Raw genomic sequence first — 20,000 nt, 5'->3', positions numbered from 1 at the left:
ACGCACGGTCTGGGAATCGAAACCGCGATCCTATGACCGCGAGTCCGCTGTCCTAACCACTGGGCTATTGTGTCTCTACGTTCCGTGATAAATACAGTGTAATAAGTAATCTACTGTTTGGTCTATGAAGTTCCCCAACTGATCTGCCTTATACTGCGATTAATCTTTGTTTTCTTAATATTGCTTTCAATTCATATTTATGTGTGTGTATGTATATATTTCTAGGTGGAAGGAGAATGTAGACAGTTCAGTGGGGGAAGGAGGATTGAAGCAGAGAAAGAGCAAGAAGTGATAGGAGGAGACAGAACGAGAAGAGGGACAGATGGGTCAACAGTGGTGAGTCTACAGATAAATAGGGAGAGTTTTTTTAACTCTTCATGTCTATAAGAGATACTCTTTTTTGAACGAATATCGTTTATTGGACTTTATGAAAAAACAATCAGGCGGGGAGCTATTAGAACCGTTAGCACGCCGGCTAAAATTCTTTGCTGTATTTCGTCCGGTTTTTACTTTCTGAGTTCAAATTTCGCCGAGGTCGAATTTGCCTTTCATCATTTTGGAATCGATAAAATAAGTACCAGCTGAACACTGGAGTCGATATAATCGACTTACCCTTTTCTCTGAAATTGCTAACCTTGTGCCAAAATTTGAAATCAATATTAGCGAAAACTTCTATTATTTGAGTACTGTTTTTATTAAGACATTTTCATTTAAACTGTACCTATTTGCGTTTGTATTTTACTGAGTTGCTGTTTCTGTATCACAATGCATATACCTCTTCAAAGACCCTTTATGGTACAGTTTATTCACCAAAAAGCGTGCTTATATTCCCAGGAACTTCTGACTTCTAGAGTACTTAAGGTGGCGAGCTGGTAGAACCGTTAAAACGCTGGATAAAATGCTTAGCGGCGCTTACGTTCGTCGTTACCTTCTGAGTTCAAATACCAACAGGGTTGATTATGCTTTCAATCCTTACTGGTGTCGACAGAATCGACTTCTTCTTCCCTTCCTTCAAAAACTGCTAAGCACTTTGTAAGGTGATGGAGAAATCGATTTTAATTTTACTCATGGCCTAATTATTAAATGGTTTTGCTCGAAAGAAGAATTTCTGTTATAGATTCCCGTATTTATTATAACATTTATAATGTTAAATATATAAACTTGTGTTTTGTGTTCTATTTCTGTGTTCATCACCAAAGCTAATACTAAAGTTAAGAATCTGTTTCTGTTTCAAGTTTTTAACGAAAAAGTACGTTGTGATGATAAAACATTTCAACAGATGTGGGCTTTAACACAAGCCAATTACTGTATAATTCATTCCTGATTTCTCTTTCGTCTAAGAACATTGAAACCGCAGAGTGTTGTTACTAATGTATCAGCATTGAAAAGTAATTTTCAACCATAAATGAAATGAAGACAGTTCTTATCATCAGTGCCGGCGCGAGCAAGCACACACACACACACACACACACACACACACACACAATCACACAACCTGAGATACCGAAAAGTAAACGCGATTCTCCTGATATGTTTCATGTTTGGTTGGCTACTCATCAGAATATAACTAGCCGCTTAATGACTTCCTAGAAAAGGATCGAGACAGTAATGTTGGAGAAGAAATTCCAAAACATTTCTTGGGGAAGAAATTCCAAAACATTTCTTGGACATGTTTTTGCTGTCTATAAATTGAGCATTATAAAACTTTAGCCAGTTACGATAAACACCGTCTTAGATTATCTAATACAGACTGTTTGTGTATAAAATATTTCATAATTAATTAAGAACAGTCAATAAGTGTTTAATGGGAACATTAGTCTAAACATTTCAAATACTGTCTAATACGTTTGATTTAAAATGCATTTACTATATACGGTGACCGGTAATAAATTCGCAAAAAAAAAAGAAAGACACAGTAATAAAGTCACGATCTTGGCTAGGACAAAAGTCACAGGAAAAAATGTCATAATTAATTTATGGTGGACGGTTATAAAGTCACAACTAATTGATGGTATCCGGACAAAACCCCACTATGACAAAAACCCCTCGGACAAATCCTTTCGGACAGCCCCGCCTCGGCCAAAACTCCTGTGACTTTTTTCTTGTGACATTTTTTTTTTGACATGGATTCTACTATTCACGTTTCTACGTATGCGGGGTAACGATATGTAGATTTTCCGTTTTTAAATATTATTAGTCTTTCATTTTTTTGCTAAAATGTAGTCAATCAAACTAAATAAGTCACACTATCTATATTTTTGGATGAGTGTATGTTCGCAAAATTAATAACTACATATTTACATTTTGTTTACTTTCTAAGCCGTGGAATAAGTTGTAAATTAAATTTGTCTTCCATATACATATATGTTCAGAACTGATTCAAAGGCCGAGTGTTTATTGCACTTGTAAGAGTCGGAGCATGAATAAGAGCCATAGACGAAAGTCTGGTGCTTTGATTAACTTACTTTTGTAACTGTTCTGTAGATAAATATATATATATATACTAGCAGTTAAGCCCGGTTTCACCCTGTCCGTTTGTATGATGTGGCTGTAAAATCTGCTCTGTGTAAGCATTCGACTTGTTTGGGTACGCTTACGTTAAAAAAACAATTATAGAATGACTTTCTTCAGTGAAAACGCTAAACATAACTGACCAACAGAAGAAAAACCAACAAAGATTCAACCAAATCAAAAGATAAACCCAAATAATAAGCGAACAAAGATGCAAAACTTAAACTGCAAAGCAACAAACAAACATAAAAGATAAAACAAAAATTAGAAGAAATAATAAATAGGTCAAAAATCTTTTAAATTTTCAAAGGTCAAAAAAACAAAACAGCAAAAAAATAATAATAGCTGCAAACATTAAGTAGCTCAACCTCAATGCGAAATATTACACAAAATATAAAAACCAAAAGAAAAAAAAAAATCTGAAACTGAAAACCAAATAACTGAAACACTACATAGAAAGACTTCACACAAAATCCTACTTCCATTCCAAGCGCACACGCAGACACGTACACACACACACATACACACACACACACACACACACACACAAACACACACACACACACACACACACACACACGCACGCATGCACACACAACGTACCCCCCTTTTACATACACACACATATATTCACACAGAATTGAAACGCTGATTTATTTTTTCAGCGTACACTTTTCATCATCCCACTACCAAGTATGACATCACCCATTCCTTTCTCATTCATCAACACAAGAGTAGTATTGTAGTAGATTATTTCGGTAACCGTGGGCGCTATGAAAAAAAATAATACAAAGCCAATCAACAGCACCGGATGATTCTACACATCTGTGTAATTTTTCGCGCCATTCCACCCAGCCGTTTGACCATGAATCCCAAAATAAGAAAGAATCACCCATGTCAAATTTATATGTATAGACATGCATGTGGTGAGTTCTGTTTCTCCGGTGACCGGTAATAAAGTAACACAGTCACAATTTTGGTTAGGAAAAAAGATTACAGGTCTTTCATTCTCACTTTCTTTCTTTGCACACACACAAACACACACACACACACACACACACACACACACACACACACACACACACACACACACACACACATGTACTAGATGTACCCGTGATCCCTTGGGTTACAATCTCTCCAAGTTGAAAATGTCGATGCGCGGCGGGAAAGGAAAAAAATACTTCTTTATTTAAAATAGTAATCTTTATCATCTTAATCTCAAAGGACAAAAAAAAACAGACAAAGACTCCCTTCCGTGAGTTTATTTCAAGCCATCCGACAGCACAGGGAAGAAACATAATCCAAAATTTTTGCAATACAACTGCAGATTAAAAAGAAAGCATAGTAATTTTCCCGTTAAGAAAAAGAAATCAAGTAGTAAATGTGGCTTTGAAGTACTAGTTATCCCTAACCACTGATCGAGTGAGTGGTAATAGATTATTATGATTTCATTTTTGAAATAAGAGGTCAGGCCGCCTGCACTTCATAACATTGTCGCCACCGAAACTGACATTTTCAACTTTATTTTTTTGTTCTTAAAAGGGAAAATTACTACTTCATTTAAATTCATTTAAATTAAATATTAATCTTTCTCAACTCAATCAGAAGGCAGAAAAACAGAGAGACAAATTTTCTGTTTTAAGTTTATATAGGTTCAAAATCAATTATAAATCGAAAATTCCTTTGATTACCTTAGTTTTAGTTTTAGTTCCCTCTCCGAGGTAAATTTTGATATTCGGGTGCTATATTGATTCTGATGATATCATGTTCCTTCTTCATTCGGGAAACAATTAAAAACCGCAAGAGGAACAACTACTACCAAACTCCTGAATGGTCTCTTCTCTTTATATATATTTTCTTCCCTTGTCAATAGTTCTATTGTTGACAATTCGTTATCTCGAGAGAGTTTATGCCACGTTTTCGCCATGCAGTTGTCATCTATCATTCTTATCCAGCTTGAAGAATTGAGTATATATTCGAGAGAAACTCATGATGCAAGAATATTAAAAAAGAGTGCAGCCTCGCAGTGAATAACTCTTTCTCAAAGTCGATCTCTGAAAGCGTGTGTATGTCTGTGCGTATGTATGTGCCTGCGCATATGTGCATGTGTGTATATATATATGCATATATACGTATATATGTATGTGTGTCAATAAACATCCATGAGTATATATCGTAAACTCTCAAATCTATCGATATACCGTGGGTATGTTCATGTGATTGGTGCTTATTTTATAGACCCTCAAAAGATGAAGGGCAAAGTGGGCCTCAGCGGAATTTGAACTCAGAACGAAATACCGATAAGCCTTTCGTACAGCGAGATAATGATCCTGCCTGATTAATATTCTTGTTGTTTATGTCGTTGTTGTTGTTGCCGCTGCTGCCGCCGCTGAGGCTCTGTGTGTTTCAGATGTTGCTATTATAACAAGGATTCGGAAGAAATAATGAGTCACACAAAATGACTTGCGCAATTTTGTCATATCGATTTAATTTGTAAGTTCTACACTTCTAGTCATACCGAGTACAAAATTTCCATTTCCCTCATGAGGCACAGAGGTGATCCACTGACAAACCAGTTACAAACTACTTCTATGAATTCGATCAACGATACCCATCATCCCTGCAGATTGGGAAGCATATGCATATCCCTTCTCATCAACATCACTAATACAGGTAATGACAAAGAAACCGTCGTCGCCGTCGTCTTTATCATCATCATCATAATCGTAATTTTTATCATCATCATCATCATCATCATCACCATCATTACTATCATAATCACCGTCATCCTCAATAAACTCCAACGCCACAAGCAGCATCGTCATCATCAATGACATCATCATCCTCAAGATTCATATTATTAACATCGAAATAATTTTCTCACTTGAACTTGTGTTTAGAAAGCGACAAAGCTAGAGATTGGTCCGGCAACATTTTTTTGAAGGTGTCTTTTCCCCAAAGCCAGAAAGTTGTCATCATCCCTCGCCCTTTCACATTTATCTGGCCTCTTGATTCCAAAGTATATCCCCCTAATTCTTCAAGAATGCCAGCTGTAACCTCACTCACTTGAATTCGCAGAGCGTAACAACTAGACTCCATCCTCGAAGCTGTGTTCACAGTGTCTCCGAACAAACAATACCGAGGCATAAGTTTACCAACCACACCGCTTACAACTGGTCCTGAATGTATTCCAATTCGTAATTGTAAAGTAGATTTTGGTATATGTGGTATTTCAAACACGGTCACCATTGACATCAGATCTAAAGCCATTGTTGCAATCTCTCCCGCATGACGATTCTCATTCTTCTCTGGGAGACCACTCACCACCATGTATGAGTCACTGATAGTTTCTACTTTATAAACATCATAATCATCGAGAACTTTGTCGAATGCATTATAAATCTCATTCAAAAAGTTCACAATCTCGATTGGGTTACTTTCTTTGCATATCATATAGAAATTGGCGATATCGCTGAAGAATACAGTGACACTTTCAAAATACTCTGGAAGAATTTTGTTTCCTTCTCTTATGTCGTTCGCTACTTTCTTTGGAAGCATTTGGCCAAGTAGTTGTTCTGCTGTAGCTTTGTTCTTTTCAAGTTCTTTTGTTCTTTCAATAACAACAACTTCTAAACTACTAGAATACGTCTCCAATCGATGAATTAAATTGTCTATGAGCTCACCTTTCATTGGATATATTTCCATAAGCATAGTAATGATTTTGCTAAAAGCGGGTCTTGCTTTAGGTTCCTCCTGCCAACATTGTTCAATCATCTTCCCAAATAAGTCATGTGATGTTTTATCTGTCGGCAAAAGATCTTCTTTTATAATTGGTCTTGTGTAAAGCATGTCCTCTCCACCGATATCTTCCCAAATTCGCCGTGCCGCCTTACTAGATTTATATTTTATTAAAGCTAGAATGTCTTTCACTGATAAATAATTGAGTTCGTATTCATAAGGAGATGCCCTAGTAATAATTTCGCATGTGACTATTGCGAATGAATAAACATCACCAGGTGGTGTACCTGCCTTGATTCCATCTAAATCTGAAACATGCTTTAACAATTCAGGAGCCGTCCAGAAAAGCTCTTTCTTTTCTTCCGGGGTTTTCTCATTTGGAATTCTATTCTCTCCAAAACGAATGACATGTGCTCCAAAACCAGTGAGGCGTACGGTCCACCTATTATCTAATAAACAGTTTGAAGATTTTAAACGGCCGTGGGACTTAATGTTTGATATGTCGTGGATAAATTCCATACCACGACATATGTCTTTCATGAAAGAAAAGAGGAAATCCCATCCAAGTTCCACTGCTTCATTTGCTAAAACATCCTCTAAACTTCCCTTCTCAAGGAATTCGACAAACAGACTGACATTAGGTTTCACTAAACAAGCACCACCAAATTGAATAACATTCTCGTGTCTAAGTTTAACCAAGCCAACCATTTCGAGAATAAGAGCTTCATTTTTTCTATCTATTGTATTACTGTGAATGAAATTTACATACCATTGTTGTTCTTTCCATTTGTGTCTCTGAATCATTGTTGCACATTTACTGTTATAAGGAAATGAGATAAGACTTAGATTTACAACTTCAACAAACGTCCAATCGACAATCCAGTCAGTATTAGCTAGAGCTATTTTTTTCTGATTGTGTTCTATTAACTTTACACTAAAGAAGTATATAAAGAAGCATGCCACTAGAAAAATCAAACCGGATGTCAACAGAATCTGCATGATATGTATATCACAGTGTTCTCCTACATAAATCCAGGAGTTACAGTTACAGTGAAAAGGCCGAACGCATATTCCATGTAAACAACTGCAATTTGCCTTATCACAAATGGCACCCATATAACCTGGATGACAAATACATTTCCTTGGCACTTCGCAGTAACCATACTTACATTTACACTCTATAATAGAGCACGTGTTTCCTTTGAATCCCTCGTTGCATACGCATTTACCACCTGGTTCACAAGTACCAGAGTCGTAAACATTTATATTCTCGGGGCTTACCAGACGTAACCCACACCGAGTTTTACAGAAGTAAGGAGCTATGACATATTCCTTCCTCTTCATCACAACTGGCGGCCACGTTTCTCCGGGATATTTAACAAATCTCTGTGTGATTACGTCAATCATACCTGAATAAGACATATATTGACGTACATTGTATTTACCCGAGTTTGGAAGTATGACCGAAGCTTGAGTATCCAGTCTTTCGTAATCTCCTTTCGCAGAATATGGTATTTCTAGCTGGGAAGAATCGTTGATTTTCTGGATGAACCTAATAAATTCTAAGACTCTTTCTTCTCCTGAACCTGTTCGATTAGTTTTGGGATTAATTTGCGCTAAAAATGCAAAGTAACCAATACGGTTTCCATTCTTATCAAGTTCAAGGTCAGAAGTCAAACCATGGATCTTTAGATTTCGTAATTGATCTGCTTGTAGTTTACCGGTTGCTGTCAGATGTTGACGAAGGATTTTTGCCAGCATGGCTGCATAAAGATGCACAGCATCGTATCCAAGCCCCATTCTTGCACCAATATAGTTGGATCTGTAGCTTACACTTCCGCCTTTGTACATAGTTTTGTCGGCTGCAAACCAATTACCGAATACTCGAAACCAGTCTGATGAAGTATAACCGCTTATATTATATTGTTCACTAATCAAATTTGTACCTGCAAATGCTTGTGTGCATTTTACTGCACCGCTGCATACACCTTCATCATCAAACGGGAATTGCCAGACATATTCACCAAATAACACCCATTGAAAACCATGCAACGAAGAGATGCCAGTCATATATGCCTCGCGTAAGGCATAGGGTTGAACATACTTCGGTGCAAAAAAAAAAATTATTTTACTACCCATAGTTGAAACTTGTACCAGTTCAGCAAGGAAGTACGTAGTAGGCATACTGTTTTTATCATTCTTTATTTCCGGAAGCACAATATTTCCAGCCAATTGCATTCCATGTTTAATCAAAAGAACGTAAAATAATGGGCTCACTTCAGTGTCATAGTAACGGATTGTTATTATCTTAGACCATTTGCGCTCTACCGCTGCCTGTAGCACCGAGTTGATAAGTCTTTGTTCAGTCCAACAAACTCTATTTAAATATCTGTGTGTTTCGCCTTTGGATAACTTATGTCCAATATTAACGGTTGAAATAAATGGCACACGGCCTTTTAAAAGTAATGGGTACACTGCTTCAGTGATCTCTGTTGACACGCTACCAATCACTAAGCGGATATTATCATAACGAAGCAAATTAGCATCTGAAGTCAAATCCAGTAATTTTCTATATGCAGTCGACATATCACTCCTTGTGTCCACGCTTTTAACACTGAACCACACGCCTCTGCTTTTCAAATACGGAACTAATATTCCATTGTTGATGTCATTTACAGCAAGTTGAATGAAAGTATTTACATGAGAATCAACGTTATTACCAGACCCACTGTAGTGAAAATCTCCAAAGTGGGCAATTGAATAATTTCCTCGGACAGTAAACTCTGGTGTGGTATACGAAATAGATTGCTTGCCTTGGATATATATTATGAATTGTACTTTGTCAATTAGCTGACATATTGATATAAGTAACATAGCCCTCCCCCTTTTTAACTTAGCATATTTATCAATTGAGATACAAACTTGAGCCGGGATAGTATGAAATATTAACTCATTATTTGAATATGGCCCGGAATATACTTGACGCTCATCGCTATCTAACACAATAAGAGAAAATCCACCAGGGATGAAGGAACTTAGTAATATAGTGATTCTATTCGTTATGGGATCTCGAATTTTATCCCATCTTTCCATCACTTTTTCATCGAGAACTAATTTCGTTATACGTTGAACCTTGACGTTCATGGAAGACGTGGAAACCATAGATAATATATTCCCCTGTTGCGCACCTGTCACACTTGTGAACAGATAATATTTGCCATCAACTTTATGAAGATGGGAACCAAAATCGATAAAGCAAGACGGACAAGATGGAATTCTAGTAAAAGGATCACGTGCCATCGTCATTGTTATGTTTAATTGTAAATAGTCAACAGCATCTAAAATTCGAATAGTTCGGAAAACAACTTTACCCTTCTCCGCTTGTTTACGAATTGACAAATCTCGTGTGTTGAGATGTAACAAAAATTCATCAGCGTCCAGCATAACTTCTGTCGAAGCCAAAATCATTTCTTTCTTTTTGTCGGCATAGAATTTCTTATAGTCATACGGAACTGTTAATATAACAAAAGCCACCGAATCAAGACCGTCTTCTACTCGTTCATCGCTGCTATCGCGAATTTCGACCTCAACATCGAAATTATGGTTCGCTTTTACTGATGCAGGCGGTTGCTTGGTAACTCGCAAATGATGTGCAGGAACTGTAATACGTATTGGATTAGTGTCAGTTTTTGCTTGATATTTGGGGACCTCAATTCTCAGCAAACGTGGGCCAGGCGGTAATATTGTATGTTCATGGTAGATCCAGTCAATTATTATTTCTCCTTTGAATATTTCAATGTTCAATTCAACTTTAGAATTCGGTGATCCACACCGGGTTTTCGCATACTCTCTATTGATTCTCTCCGGATAACCCAGCCACCATGCTGTTTTCTGACACAATTTACCTCCACTCTCAGCCCAAGCGTCTGAATGAGAACTGTTTTCAGCTGTTTTAACATCCAATGATGTGACCTTTGCTGTTAGGTTTAATGTTGGTTTTGGTGTAAACAGAGTCCCATTCTTAAATTGTAACACGGCAATTATTGGTTTGCTAATCGTTTGATTTAGTGGGACAGAATAGTAGAGATCTAGTGGATTAGAAGGAATGATACGTGGGGGGAAATGCTCTCCTTTAAACTTAATAAAATATTCCCCATTATTTGAAGGCAAAAAATTGAATAGTATAAAAAGTAAACGTAAATGTTTCATATTTCTTCTCGAATATTTTCGAAGCTTTCACTTGTGTTATTTTACAATTTCCGTTTATAGCAGGAACATATCTTTCGTCGGCGTTTAAAGAATGCCGCTTCTATGGTAAATAGCAACAGCGGCGTCTTTTCAGAGCAATTTAATCATAACAAAATACAACCATGATCAGCTTTTCTCCTTGTGTATATATATGCTTGATGTAAGTAACTATGTGTGAATGAATACATATATATAAGCATATTACCTGTGTACGTGTGTATGCGTATGTGTTTCCATATGTTTTTGTGTATATATATTTCCGTGTGAGGATGTGTATACTTTTGGTTATCTGCTTGTATTAGTTATATTTAAATTTAGGGAAAATAGATGTGAATGAGCCTGGAGTTTCTGATAAAGATCTCCCGCCCCAGAGGTGCTTTGCGTCACTCCGTCACCGACTCAAATATCTCCCTGCATCTCTTGTATAAATTAGATGCCAGCTTATTATCAATGGAATGTTAACTGAGAGTTAATCCAAAGAAGTGAGGATTTGCAGATTGAATACTGGACATTTGTAATGATATGTGAGTATTTAAACTCAGTTAACAACAGCTAGTAAGCCAGGAATTGATTATGAGAAATAATAAACATCTCTCTGACTTGGAAACTGAAGAAATCCCGAGTAAGATCAATCTAGAATTATATGAACCAACATAGAAAAATCAGACGGGCGCCCATAATTATTCAGAGAATCAAGAGAATGCAACTAAGAAATAGAATAAAATACTTTCAATTTTAACAATGGCAAGGAGAAGTAAACATAGGCGCAGGAGTGGCTGTGTGGTAAGTAGCCTTCTTACCAACCACATGGTTCTGGGTTCAGTCCCACTGCGTGGCACCTTGGGCAAGTGTCTTCTACTATAGCTTCGGGCCGACCAAAGCCTTGTGAGTGTTTTTGGTAGACGGAAACTGAAAGAAGCCCGTCGTATATATATATATATATATATATATATATATATATATATATATATATGTGTGTGTGTGTGTGTGTGTGTGTGTATATATGTTCGTGTGTTTGTGATTGTCCCCCCCCCCCAACTTCGCTTGACAACTGATGCTGGTGTGTTTACATCCCTGTAACTTAGTGGTTCGGCAAAAAGAGACCGATAGAATAAGTACTAGGCTTACAAAGAATAAGTCCCGGGGTCGATTTGCTCGACTAAAAGCGGTGCTCCAGCATGGCCGCAGTCAGGGGACTGAAACAATTAAAAGATTAAAAGATTATATGCATCCCCCACAAACACATACGTATGCACACACACATACACACACCCACACACACCACGCAGACAACTATAACGCTACAAGCATTCACAGAGTGACACACACATATACACACACCACCCAGCTAAATATAAAATACATACATAGACAGACCAATACTCATATACACACACATTACACAAGCACATATATATATGTATACATATACGTATATATATATATATATATATATATATATATATATATATATATATATATATATATATATATATATATATATATATATATATATATATATATTATAAGGTTTTTAACTTTTAAATTTTCATATTCAAAAGAGACAGACTTCAAATTCGATATATCGATTTATTCACCACTCTATGTTAACATTTCTCTGCCAAACCTATCCAGTGACTGGTCGATTGGATTTAGACATTTGGCACTTCTTCAGGAGTGGTTGCCGTTCGAACAAAACACGAAAAAAACACATACATAACGATCATTAAATCCTTAGAATCTCGTTAGATTTCATCTTTGTTATTATAGGGGAGATAACTCCGTAATTTTCTATTTTTATTGCTCTCCTGTGAATTTCCACTAGATTAATTAATTATGTTGTGTATTTCTCTTTACTATACTATATTATCCGTTCCTTTACCCGTATACATATGCATACATACACTTTACCCGTATACTTATCCATATATACATACATACACACATATATACATATATATATATATGTATACACATATACATATATATATATATATATATATATATATATACATACATATACACACATACACACATACATACAAATACAACACATATATGTGTATGTATACATGTATACATACACATATATACATGTACATATACATACATATACATATACATATATATATATATAAATATATATATATATATATACACACACACACTTACACACACACACACACACATATATATATATATATATATGCATATCTTTCATATAAACACACACACACACTTATATGCACTCATCCATATATGCATAATTGCACATACACAAACATACATGAGACATCATGTTGTACTTCATCACATCTTAAGATCGTTTATAGCAACGAAATGTACTTCTTATGATATGCGTACATTTCAGAGCATTATTCTTTACTTTATTAATCAATTTATCCTTAGACAAGAGTATGTGGTATAGTTCCACCGTACAGAGCGAACAATACTTTCTTCCTCTCTCATATGGCATTGATCTAGCTATTATAGACCATTCTAATGAATAGTGTGTATTGCTTTCCTTAAGACTCCAGATGTATTTGCTAAGACTAGTGCTAGCCATTTTCTTCCTATCTCTAAAGCATGATAAATGGTTAGAAATTCTACGGCATACCTGTCCTAAAGTGCACCCCAAGTATGTCATGGTACCTGTTTGAGTCTTTACTTTGCATTGATATATTATATTTTTGACTTTCGCATTAGGTCCTTCAAATTTTATTCTCCTAGGGTTTACCTCTTTTACTGTGATTATGTTCTTACTCCTATTATTAATAAATGACCCTCCATTATTATTATTATTATTATTATTATTATTATTATTATTATTATTACCATTATCACCATTATTATCATTATTATTATTATTATTACCATCATTGTTATCATTCTCATTATTATTATTATTATTATTATTATTATTATTATTATTATTATTATTATTATTATTATTATTATTATTATTATTATTACTGCTATTTATATTATTATTCAAATTCTCATTCCTACCTGTTTCTCTAGACTTAAGTATTTTAAGGTTATGTGCTGCTATTATCTGTGCTATGTTCCTAGTATTTGAAAATCCAAATCTGATTATATGTGTGTTTATAATCTTACCATAGTGTGAGCTCCTTGGGAAGTGTCTACCTATCACTTCTCTAAACTTAGCTATCAGATTACTCCTGATATTTCTCCCAAATGAGATTATGAGCCAGATTTTATTATCCTTATTATTATCATCATGGTTATCAATAATGTTTTTAAAGAATTTTAAGTTACCTATGTTGTGTTTATGAGGGTACTTTGGTTTATTTAGTTTATTTACTTTGTGTTTATTCCTATTATTATTATTATTATTATTATAATTATTATTATTATTATTATTATTATTATTATTATTATTATTATTATTATTATTATTATTATTATTGTTGTTGTCAGTTGTTTCAATTCCTTTGCTATCATTTTCAATATAGGAGACCCTTTCTTTATATCCTGCCTTATTTAGTGCTGTATTATAGAAATTAGCTTCATTATTAAATACCCTATTGTTAGCAGATAATTTGGAGAGTCTTAAAGATATATTTCTTACTAGATTCTCTATTATAGCCCTAGGATGGTTACTTGATTTATTTATATACTGTAGGTTTGTTAGGGGTTTGTGGTATGGTCTATATGTTTTATTCTTCATATCTAATCTTACATCTAGGAAATTTGCTACTGAGACATCATCTTCGTAAACTATACCCATCCCCATTCTGCTGAAAAATCTGGCCAGCCTACCCTTAATTCTCTGTAGTTCCTGGTTTGAGCAATTCCTAACATATAACAGGCAGTCGTCTCTATACAACCCCTAACCCTAACCCTAGGGAATTGATCATTTAATTCATAAAGGATAAATGATCCCACCATATTAGCTATTTGGGCTGAGTCGGAACTTCCCATGGCAACATCAAATGCGCCAGGGGTATCTTTCGTTACCCATATCTTATCTTTAAAGCTAATAAACGATTTCCTTGCTGCTCTAATAACTTTAAATTCTTCTTTAGTAAGGCCTGCTTTTTTATGGAAGAACCACATTGCCTTGTTTAGTACTATTGGGTTAATTGATCTATAAAAGTTAGCTATATCAAATTGGATAAATTTTGTTTCTTCTTTATGTTCAATTGATCTAAACCAATTAATTACTTGGTCTGTACTCCTGAAGAAGTGCCAAATGTCTAAATCCAATGGACCAGTCACTGGATAAGTTTGGCAGAGAAATGTTAACATAGAGTGGTGAATAAATCGATATATCGAGTTTGAAATCTCTGTCTCTTTTGAATATGAAAATTTAAAAGTTAAAAACCTTATAATATAAATATAAACTGTGAGAACGACCCTTAAGGAATCTAGTTAATGCTCCCCTAAGGTAAGTTCTTATGCTATATTGGTAACGGTTGCTACATCCTCTTGAATATTATTATATATATATATATATATATATATACACACCCACACATAGAACCGTGCACAGACACACAAACACACACACACACACACACACTCACACCATCTTGAACTCTAAAACCAGTCCAAAAATCTCTGAACCATGACAAACTAGCCCAGAAACAAAAGAGAATCCTTTTAATTCCACACACTATTCGAAATCAGATCATGTGAATGCTTTCGCCCAGCAACCAACCTCCAATACTCTTTCTAAAAATAGCAACCATCCTTGCCACAAAACTGGAGATGAATATAAGAGTTTGGTTATTCCCCTAAAATTCTGTATAAATTTTGGAATATTTCCGATGAAGATTTGACTAAACAATACAAGCTTTCTCCTATTAAATACTGTCTACAAATTCTTTCTGTATTTATTCTTATATACAATCATGTTTTCTAATGAATTTATAAATAATTTTCTCGACTAAAGGCGGTGCTCCAGCATGGCCGCAGTCAAATGACTGGAACAAATAAAAGAGTAAAATAGTAAAAGAATTATGAATATATTTTACTATCTATTTTGAACACCTCTATGTAAACTATTTAAACACAAAGCCCCTCTTAACATTTTCTTAACATTGTCAAAGATTCTATTTCTTATCATTGTCAAAGACTCTATCACTGTATTTTAGTACATCTATGTTAACCATTTTTTACACCACAATGGCACCACAAAGACATGCATTTTACTTTTGAAAATCGTTTTTCGAAAAGTGAAATAAACATCATTAAAAGACCTCTGTTCAAATCCTCTTCCCTATATATATAAATATATATGAATATTATATATATATATATATATATATATATATATATATACATACATATATATATATATATATATATATATATATATATATATATATATATATATATATATATATATATATATATATATATATATATATATATATAAATTCCAAAAGGGATAAAACTCTTTTACAGGAATTTTATCAAGAAGCCAGTGTGTAAAAAAACCCAGTTCTTGATAAAATTCCTGTAAAAGAGTTTTATCCCTTTTTGAATTTATATATATATATATATATAATATTAGGGAAAAAATCAAAATTTACAGGTAAAAACTGAATTAAATTCATTTATCGTATGATATTTACTTTGTATTATATTATACTTATTTATTGTGATTTTACTTATTAACTTTTTATATGTGACAGTGGATTTTCATCGATGAGTTCATGAACCTTGGTTCTTTTCTCTAAAACTATATATATTTAGTTGTGTCTGGGGAGAGTCATTTTCTTATCGTGCCTTAAAATTTAACACATTCACCGTTAAAATTTCCACTTATTACTTTCAAGAGTTAAGACTATTGAAAAGGTTGCAAGATGCAACGAAAATTTTAGGAAAATAAAAATAATAAGTGGATATTTTAACGGTGAGTGTGTTAAATTTTAAGGCACGATAAGAAAATGACTTTCCCCAGACACAACAGAATATGCTTCAACACACAAAATCACATCAAAAATCTTGCAAACCAAATCCAAAAACGAAATATATATATTTATATATATATGTGTGTGTGTATGTGTGTATGTGTTGGTGTGTGGTCAATAGATGACATCCAGATATTCTCTGTATAGAAAACAGAAGTGCTCAAGATATTGAAACGTGAGCACAGGTAGAAGTAAATGAAGGAATAATCAAGTTAGACAGATTAATATATAAGGTTTATTAAATACTTAAAATCCACAAAAATATATGTATGTATACATATAAGAAGTTTCAACTTAGACAGATTACAGATGATATAGATAAATAAGATGGTGGAGGAAAAATATTACAAATCCGGCAGTTGTTTCTGGGGGCCCGATTGTCCATAATAATGTCAATAAATTGATTCTTTCATAGGATGAAACGAGATTCTGACTTGAGGGAAGAAATCTAAGTTCAAAGACAGAATGACTGAATGCTGAGAGGTAAGTGTATTAAGGGTGAGGGGAAATGGGGGGGGGTATTAAATTGAGGGGAAATGGGGGTGGTATTAAGTTAGGGAACAGTGAGAAGTGAAAAAATATTTCAAGAGTGACGGGTTGATAAAAAGGATAATAGGGAGTAGTAGTAGTAGTAGTAGTAGTAGTAGTAGTAGTAGTAGTAGTAGTAGTAGTAGTAGTAGTAGTAGTAGTGGCAGCAGCCGTAGTAGTGGTGGTGGTGGTGGTGGTGGTGGTGGTGGTGGTGGTGGCGGCGGTGATGGTGGTGGTCGTCGTGACAATTGTGGTGGAAAGTAGGAGGATGAGTAGAGTCTTAACTCTTTCAGCCTCGCCCAATAGCTATGTCGCATTTTGCCGATTTATTTTTTCTTTTTGTGTGTCAGCTTCGTTAGATCGCCTCGAATTCCGTCGTTACTTCTACATTGTTCGGTGATCACAGTTGCGAACAGTAAACCAGACGGCTGAGGACGAAATTGCTCCAGAGTACCATCACGGTTTCCGAGACCATCGTTTTATTAGTTCGAAGGATCTAGTCGTCAAGCATCTGCATTTCACTGGCAACTTGGTAATATGCTCCTAGAAAGATGCATCATTAATTATGTCGAAGTCCAGGTCACGCACTGATTTTGATTCAAGGATTGTAATTCCTCCTGGCCCAGTCTATCCTATATTCTTTTCAGGGCTTGGATTTTTCCAACATTAAACTGCATACAAGGTGATGCATGACATTTTCCTCTTTTGGAGGCTTTCTTTGACTTTTGGAGGGAAGGTCTTTGCGTTCGTTATGCCTGTCGTATGACTTTGGATGCAGGAAGCGGCAGTTTACACCATCATGTACATGCCAGCAGTTATCACGCTTCCTAACTGCTTGAGTCCTTCCGTATTGACTGTCTAACGTTTTCGTTTTATTTGCTGGCTCTCGTTTGCTTTTCCTTCAGTGTTACTTCTATCAACATGTTCTTTTCTGTTATCTTTATATTTTAGCCGTTTATAAGCTGTTTCGTCCTTTTTGGATGTTGATATTGGTGGTGATAGGATCATCAGTGCTGGTGTCTTCTTCCTTGGTTTCCTCCCGTATATTGTTAAAGAAAGATTGAGATAAGGTGACATAGGGAGAGAGAAAGAAAGACAGCAATTGGTTCTGTTCCTTACTCATGGCTGCTGAAGTCTCTACATTTAGCAAAACTCTTGTTTCCATAGTTGCAGCCACTGGGAGGCTCACAAATATCTCGCCAACAATCCTCGCACTTATAACTGGGAGTTGGACAATCGTCTCCGATTTTCCAAATAATTCAATTTGAATATTCCAAGGAGATAGTCTTTCTATAATTCTATTTGATATTAAAACCATTATTATTTCTACTACAAAAAACCGGTGGCTAAATTTTGAGGTCCGCAACTCGGAAGATTCTAGTGTAACTCATAATTTCTTTGCGGACCACCTGAATTTCTCTGCTAAAATGTTAACAATGCCAAGAGATGGCTGGAGTTATTTACAACATTTTTAGCTAAGACAGAAATGGAATTTCAAGAAAATTGTTCGAATGTGTTTGTGAAAAATGAAAAATCAGCCCTAACTCCAGAAACTGTACATCAACAGTCTCTTTATCTCTCCTGTTCTGCACAATGAATGCTGCATATATCCTATGCATTGGTAAAATAAATCATACGAAGGTGCTGTAAATAACGATAAGCTGATCCGAAAATATTACACCAGACTCAAAAAAATTTGGCAGTCGCAACTTTCCATTTAGAAGACAGTAGTCTACAATGCGTTTGAGTACCAATGCTAATCCCATTTGAGATACTTGACTGATCTGTAGAGGAAAACCACTTCATAGTCTATAAAACCTGTGAGACCCTGACATCAACTGGAAACTTCTACAGAATGAAGATCTGGATGTGAAATGCCCATTCCAAAATAAATAAATAAATAAATAAAGAAATAAATAAATAAACCATGTAAGAGTATCTTGCCCGATGTCTTGAAAACGACAGTAGTATATATATATATATATATATAAATCGCAGCCTCTCTTAGGCTCGTGAGTGCTTCATCACATCTGACTGCGAAGACTATGCATTTGTAGTCCAATAGCAGGTGATTGTTATAAAGTTTCTAAAAAAAAAAAATCAGTGAAACCCCTGGAGAGCCAGCAATCAACCGGAATGGTACATTATATCACATTTCTATGGAAGGCATCACAGATGTGGTCCAAAATGCCATCAAGGTATTACGTCTCAGTGAGACACAACGTTTTCACTATAAGAATTTACTATGCCATTCGAATAAATGTACTGGAATAAATGTAGAGAACCCCACTATTATTTCATACATACATAAACATGAAAAAATATGGGTAGAACATTCCCATCAAAACTGTTACCAAGTGCAAACACAAGGAGGCGGATATTGATGTTTGGGATAGACAAGTAAAATTACGTACCGTCAATGAGGCCAAGAGGGCTGCTGATGGAAATATCTCATCGAAAATCAAAGAAAAATAGGTTAATTACGGACAACTGCTTCGAAACATTTACCTTTACACCTAGATTCTTAATTCATATTTATACAAATAATTAGTACACATGGTTGTGTAAGTAAATGTTATAGGAAAAATCTAAATTAGCCGGGGTTTGCAGGAAAAAAATCAACCAGGTAACTTGCATATTACAACTACAATTTCTAAGAGGAACAGTAAATATATACAAAACATTTTTCAAGTTCAAATGTGAATTTGTTTTTATCTACATTCTACGGATGAAGCTTTGTTATGTTTGTTAAAAACCAGCTCCTCCCTTACTGGAGAATTCAAATAATTTAAGATTAAAAAAATAACATACATACAAATATATACGTGTGCTTCTATATTAATTTTAAGTATTAATTCTCTCATTTCTCACACGAATGCAAACTACCGCCGAGACAAAGTGCAAAAGCCGGCAGTATGCATCAACTGGATATATATCTAACCGATTATTTTGGGGAAAGAGACACTCTCTTCATATACCTCTGAAATTAAGACCTTCCTGTCCAAGGAAAAAGAACTTATAGTTGTTTCT

General features: G+C 34.9%; 1 protein-coding gene across 1 annotated transcript in view; it reads right to left on the bottom strand.

The window, feature by feature from the left end:
* LOC106867055 (uncharacterized) overlaps positions 1 to 10,572 on the bottom strand; it is a 57,756-nt gene extending 47,184 nt beyond the window's left edge. The window contains exon 1 of the mRNA XM_089360819.1: positions 4,206 to 10,572. Coding sequence (XP_089216945.1) covers positions 5,395 to 10,461 — 5,067 coding nt within the window. The 5' untranslated portion in view covers positions 10,462 to 10,572 and the 3' untranslated portion in view covers positions 4,206 to 5,394. The remainder of the gene's footprint in view (positions 1 to 4,205) is intronic.
* Between the last annotated feature and the right edge of the window lie 9,428 nt (positions 10,573 to 20,000).

This window comes from Octopus bimaculoides, chromosome 12, assembly GCF_046866305.1.
Source record: "Octopus bimaculoides isolate indiv1 chromosome 12, ASM4686630v1, whole genome shotgun sequence".
NCBI lineage: Eukaryota > Metazoa > Mollusca > Cephalopoda > Octopoda > Octopodidae > Octopus > Octopus bimaculoides.
The sequence above is the reverse complement of the archived record's forward strand: the minus strand, read 5'-3'. Positions and strand labels throughout refer to the sequence as shown.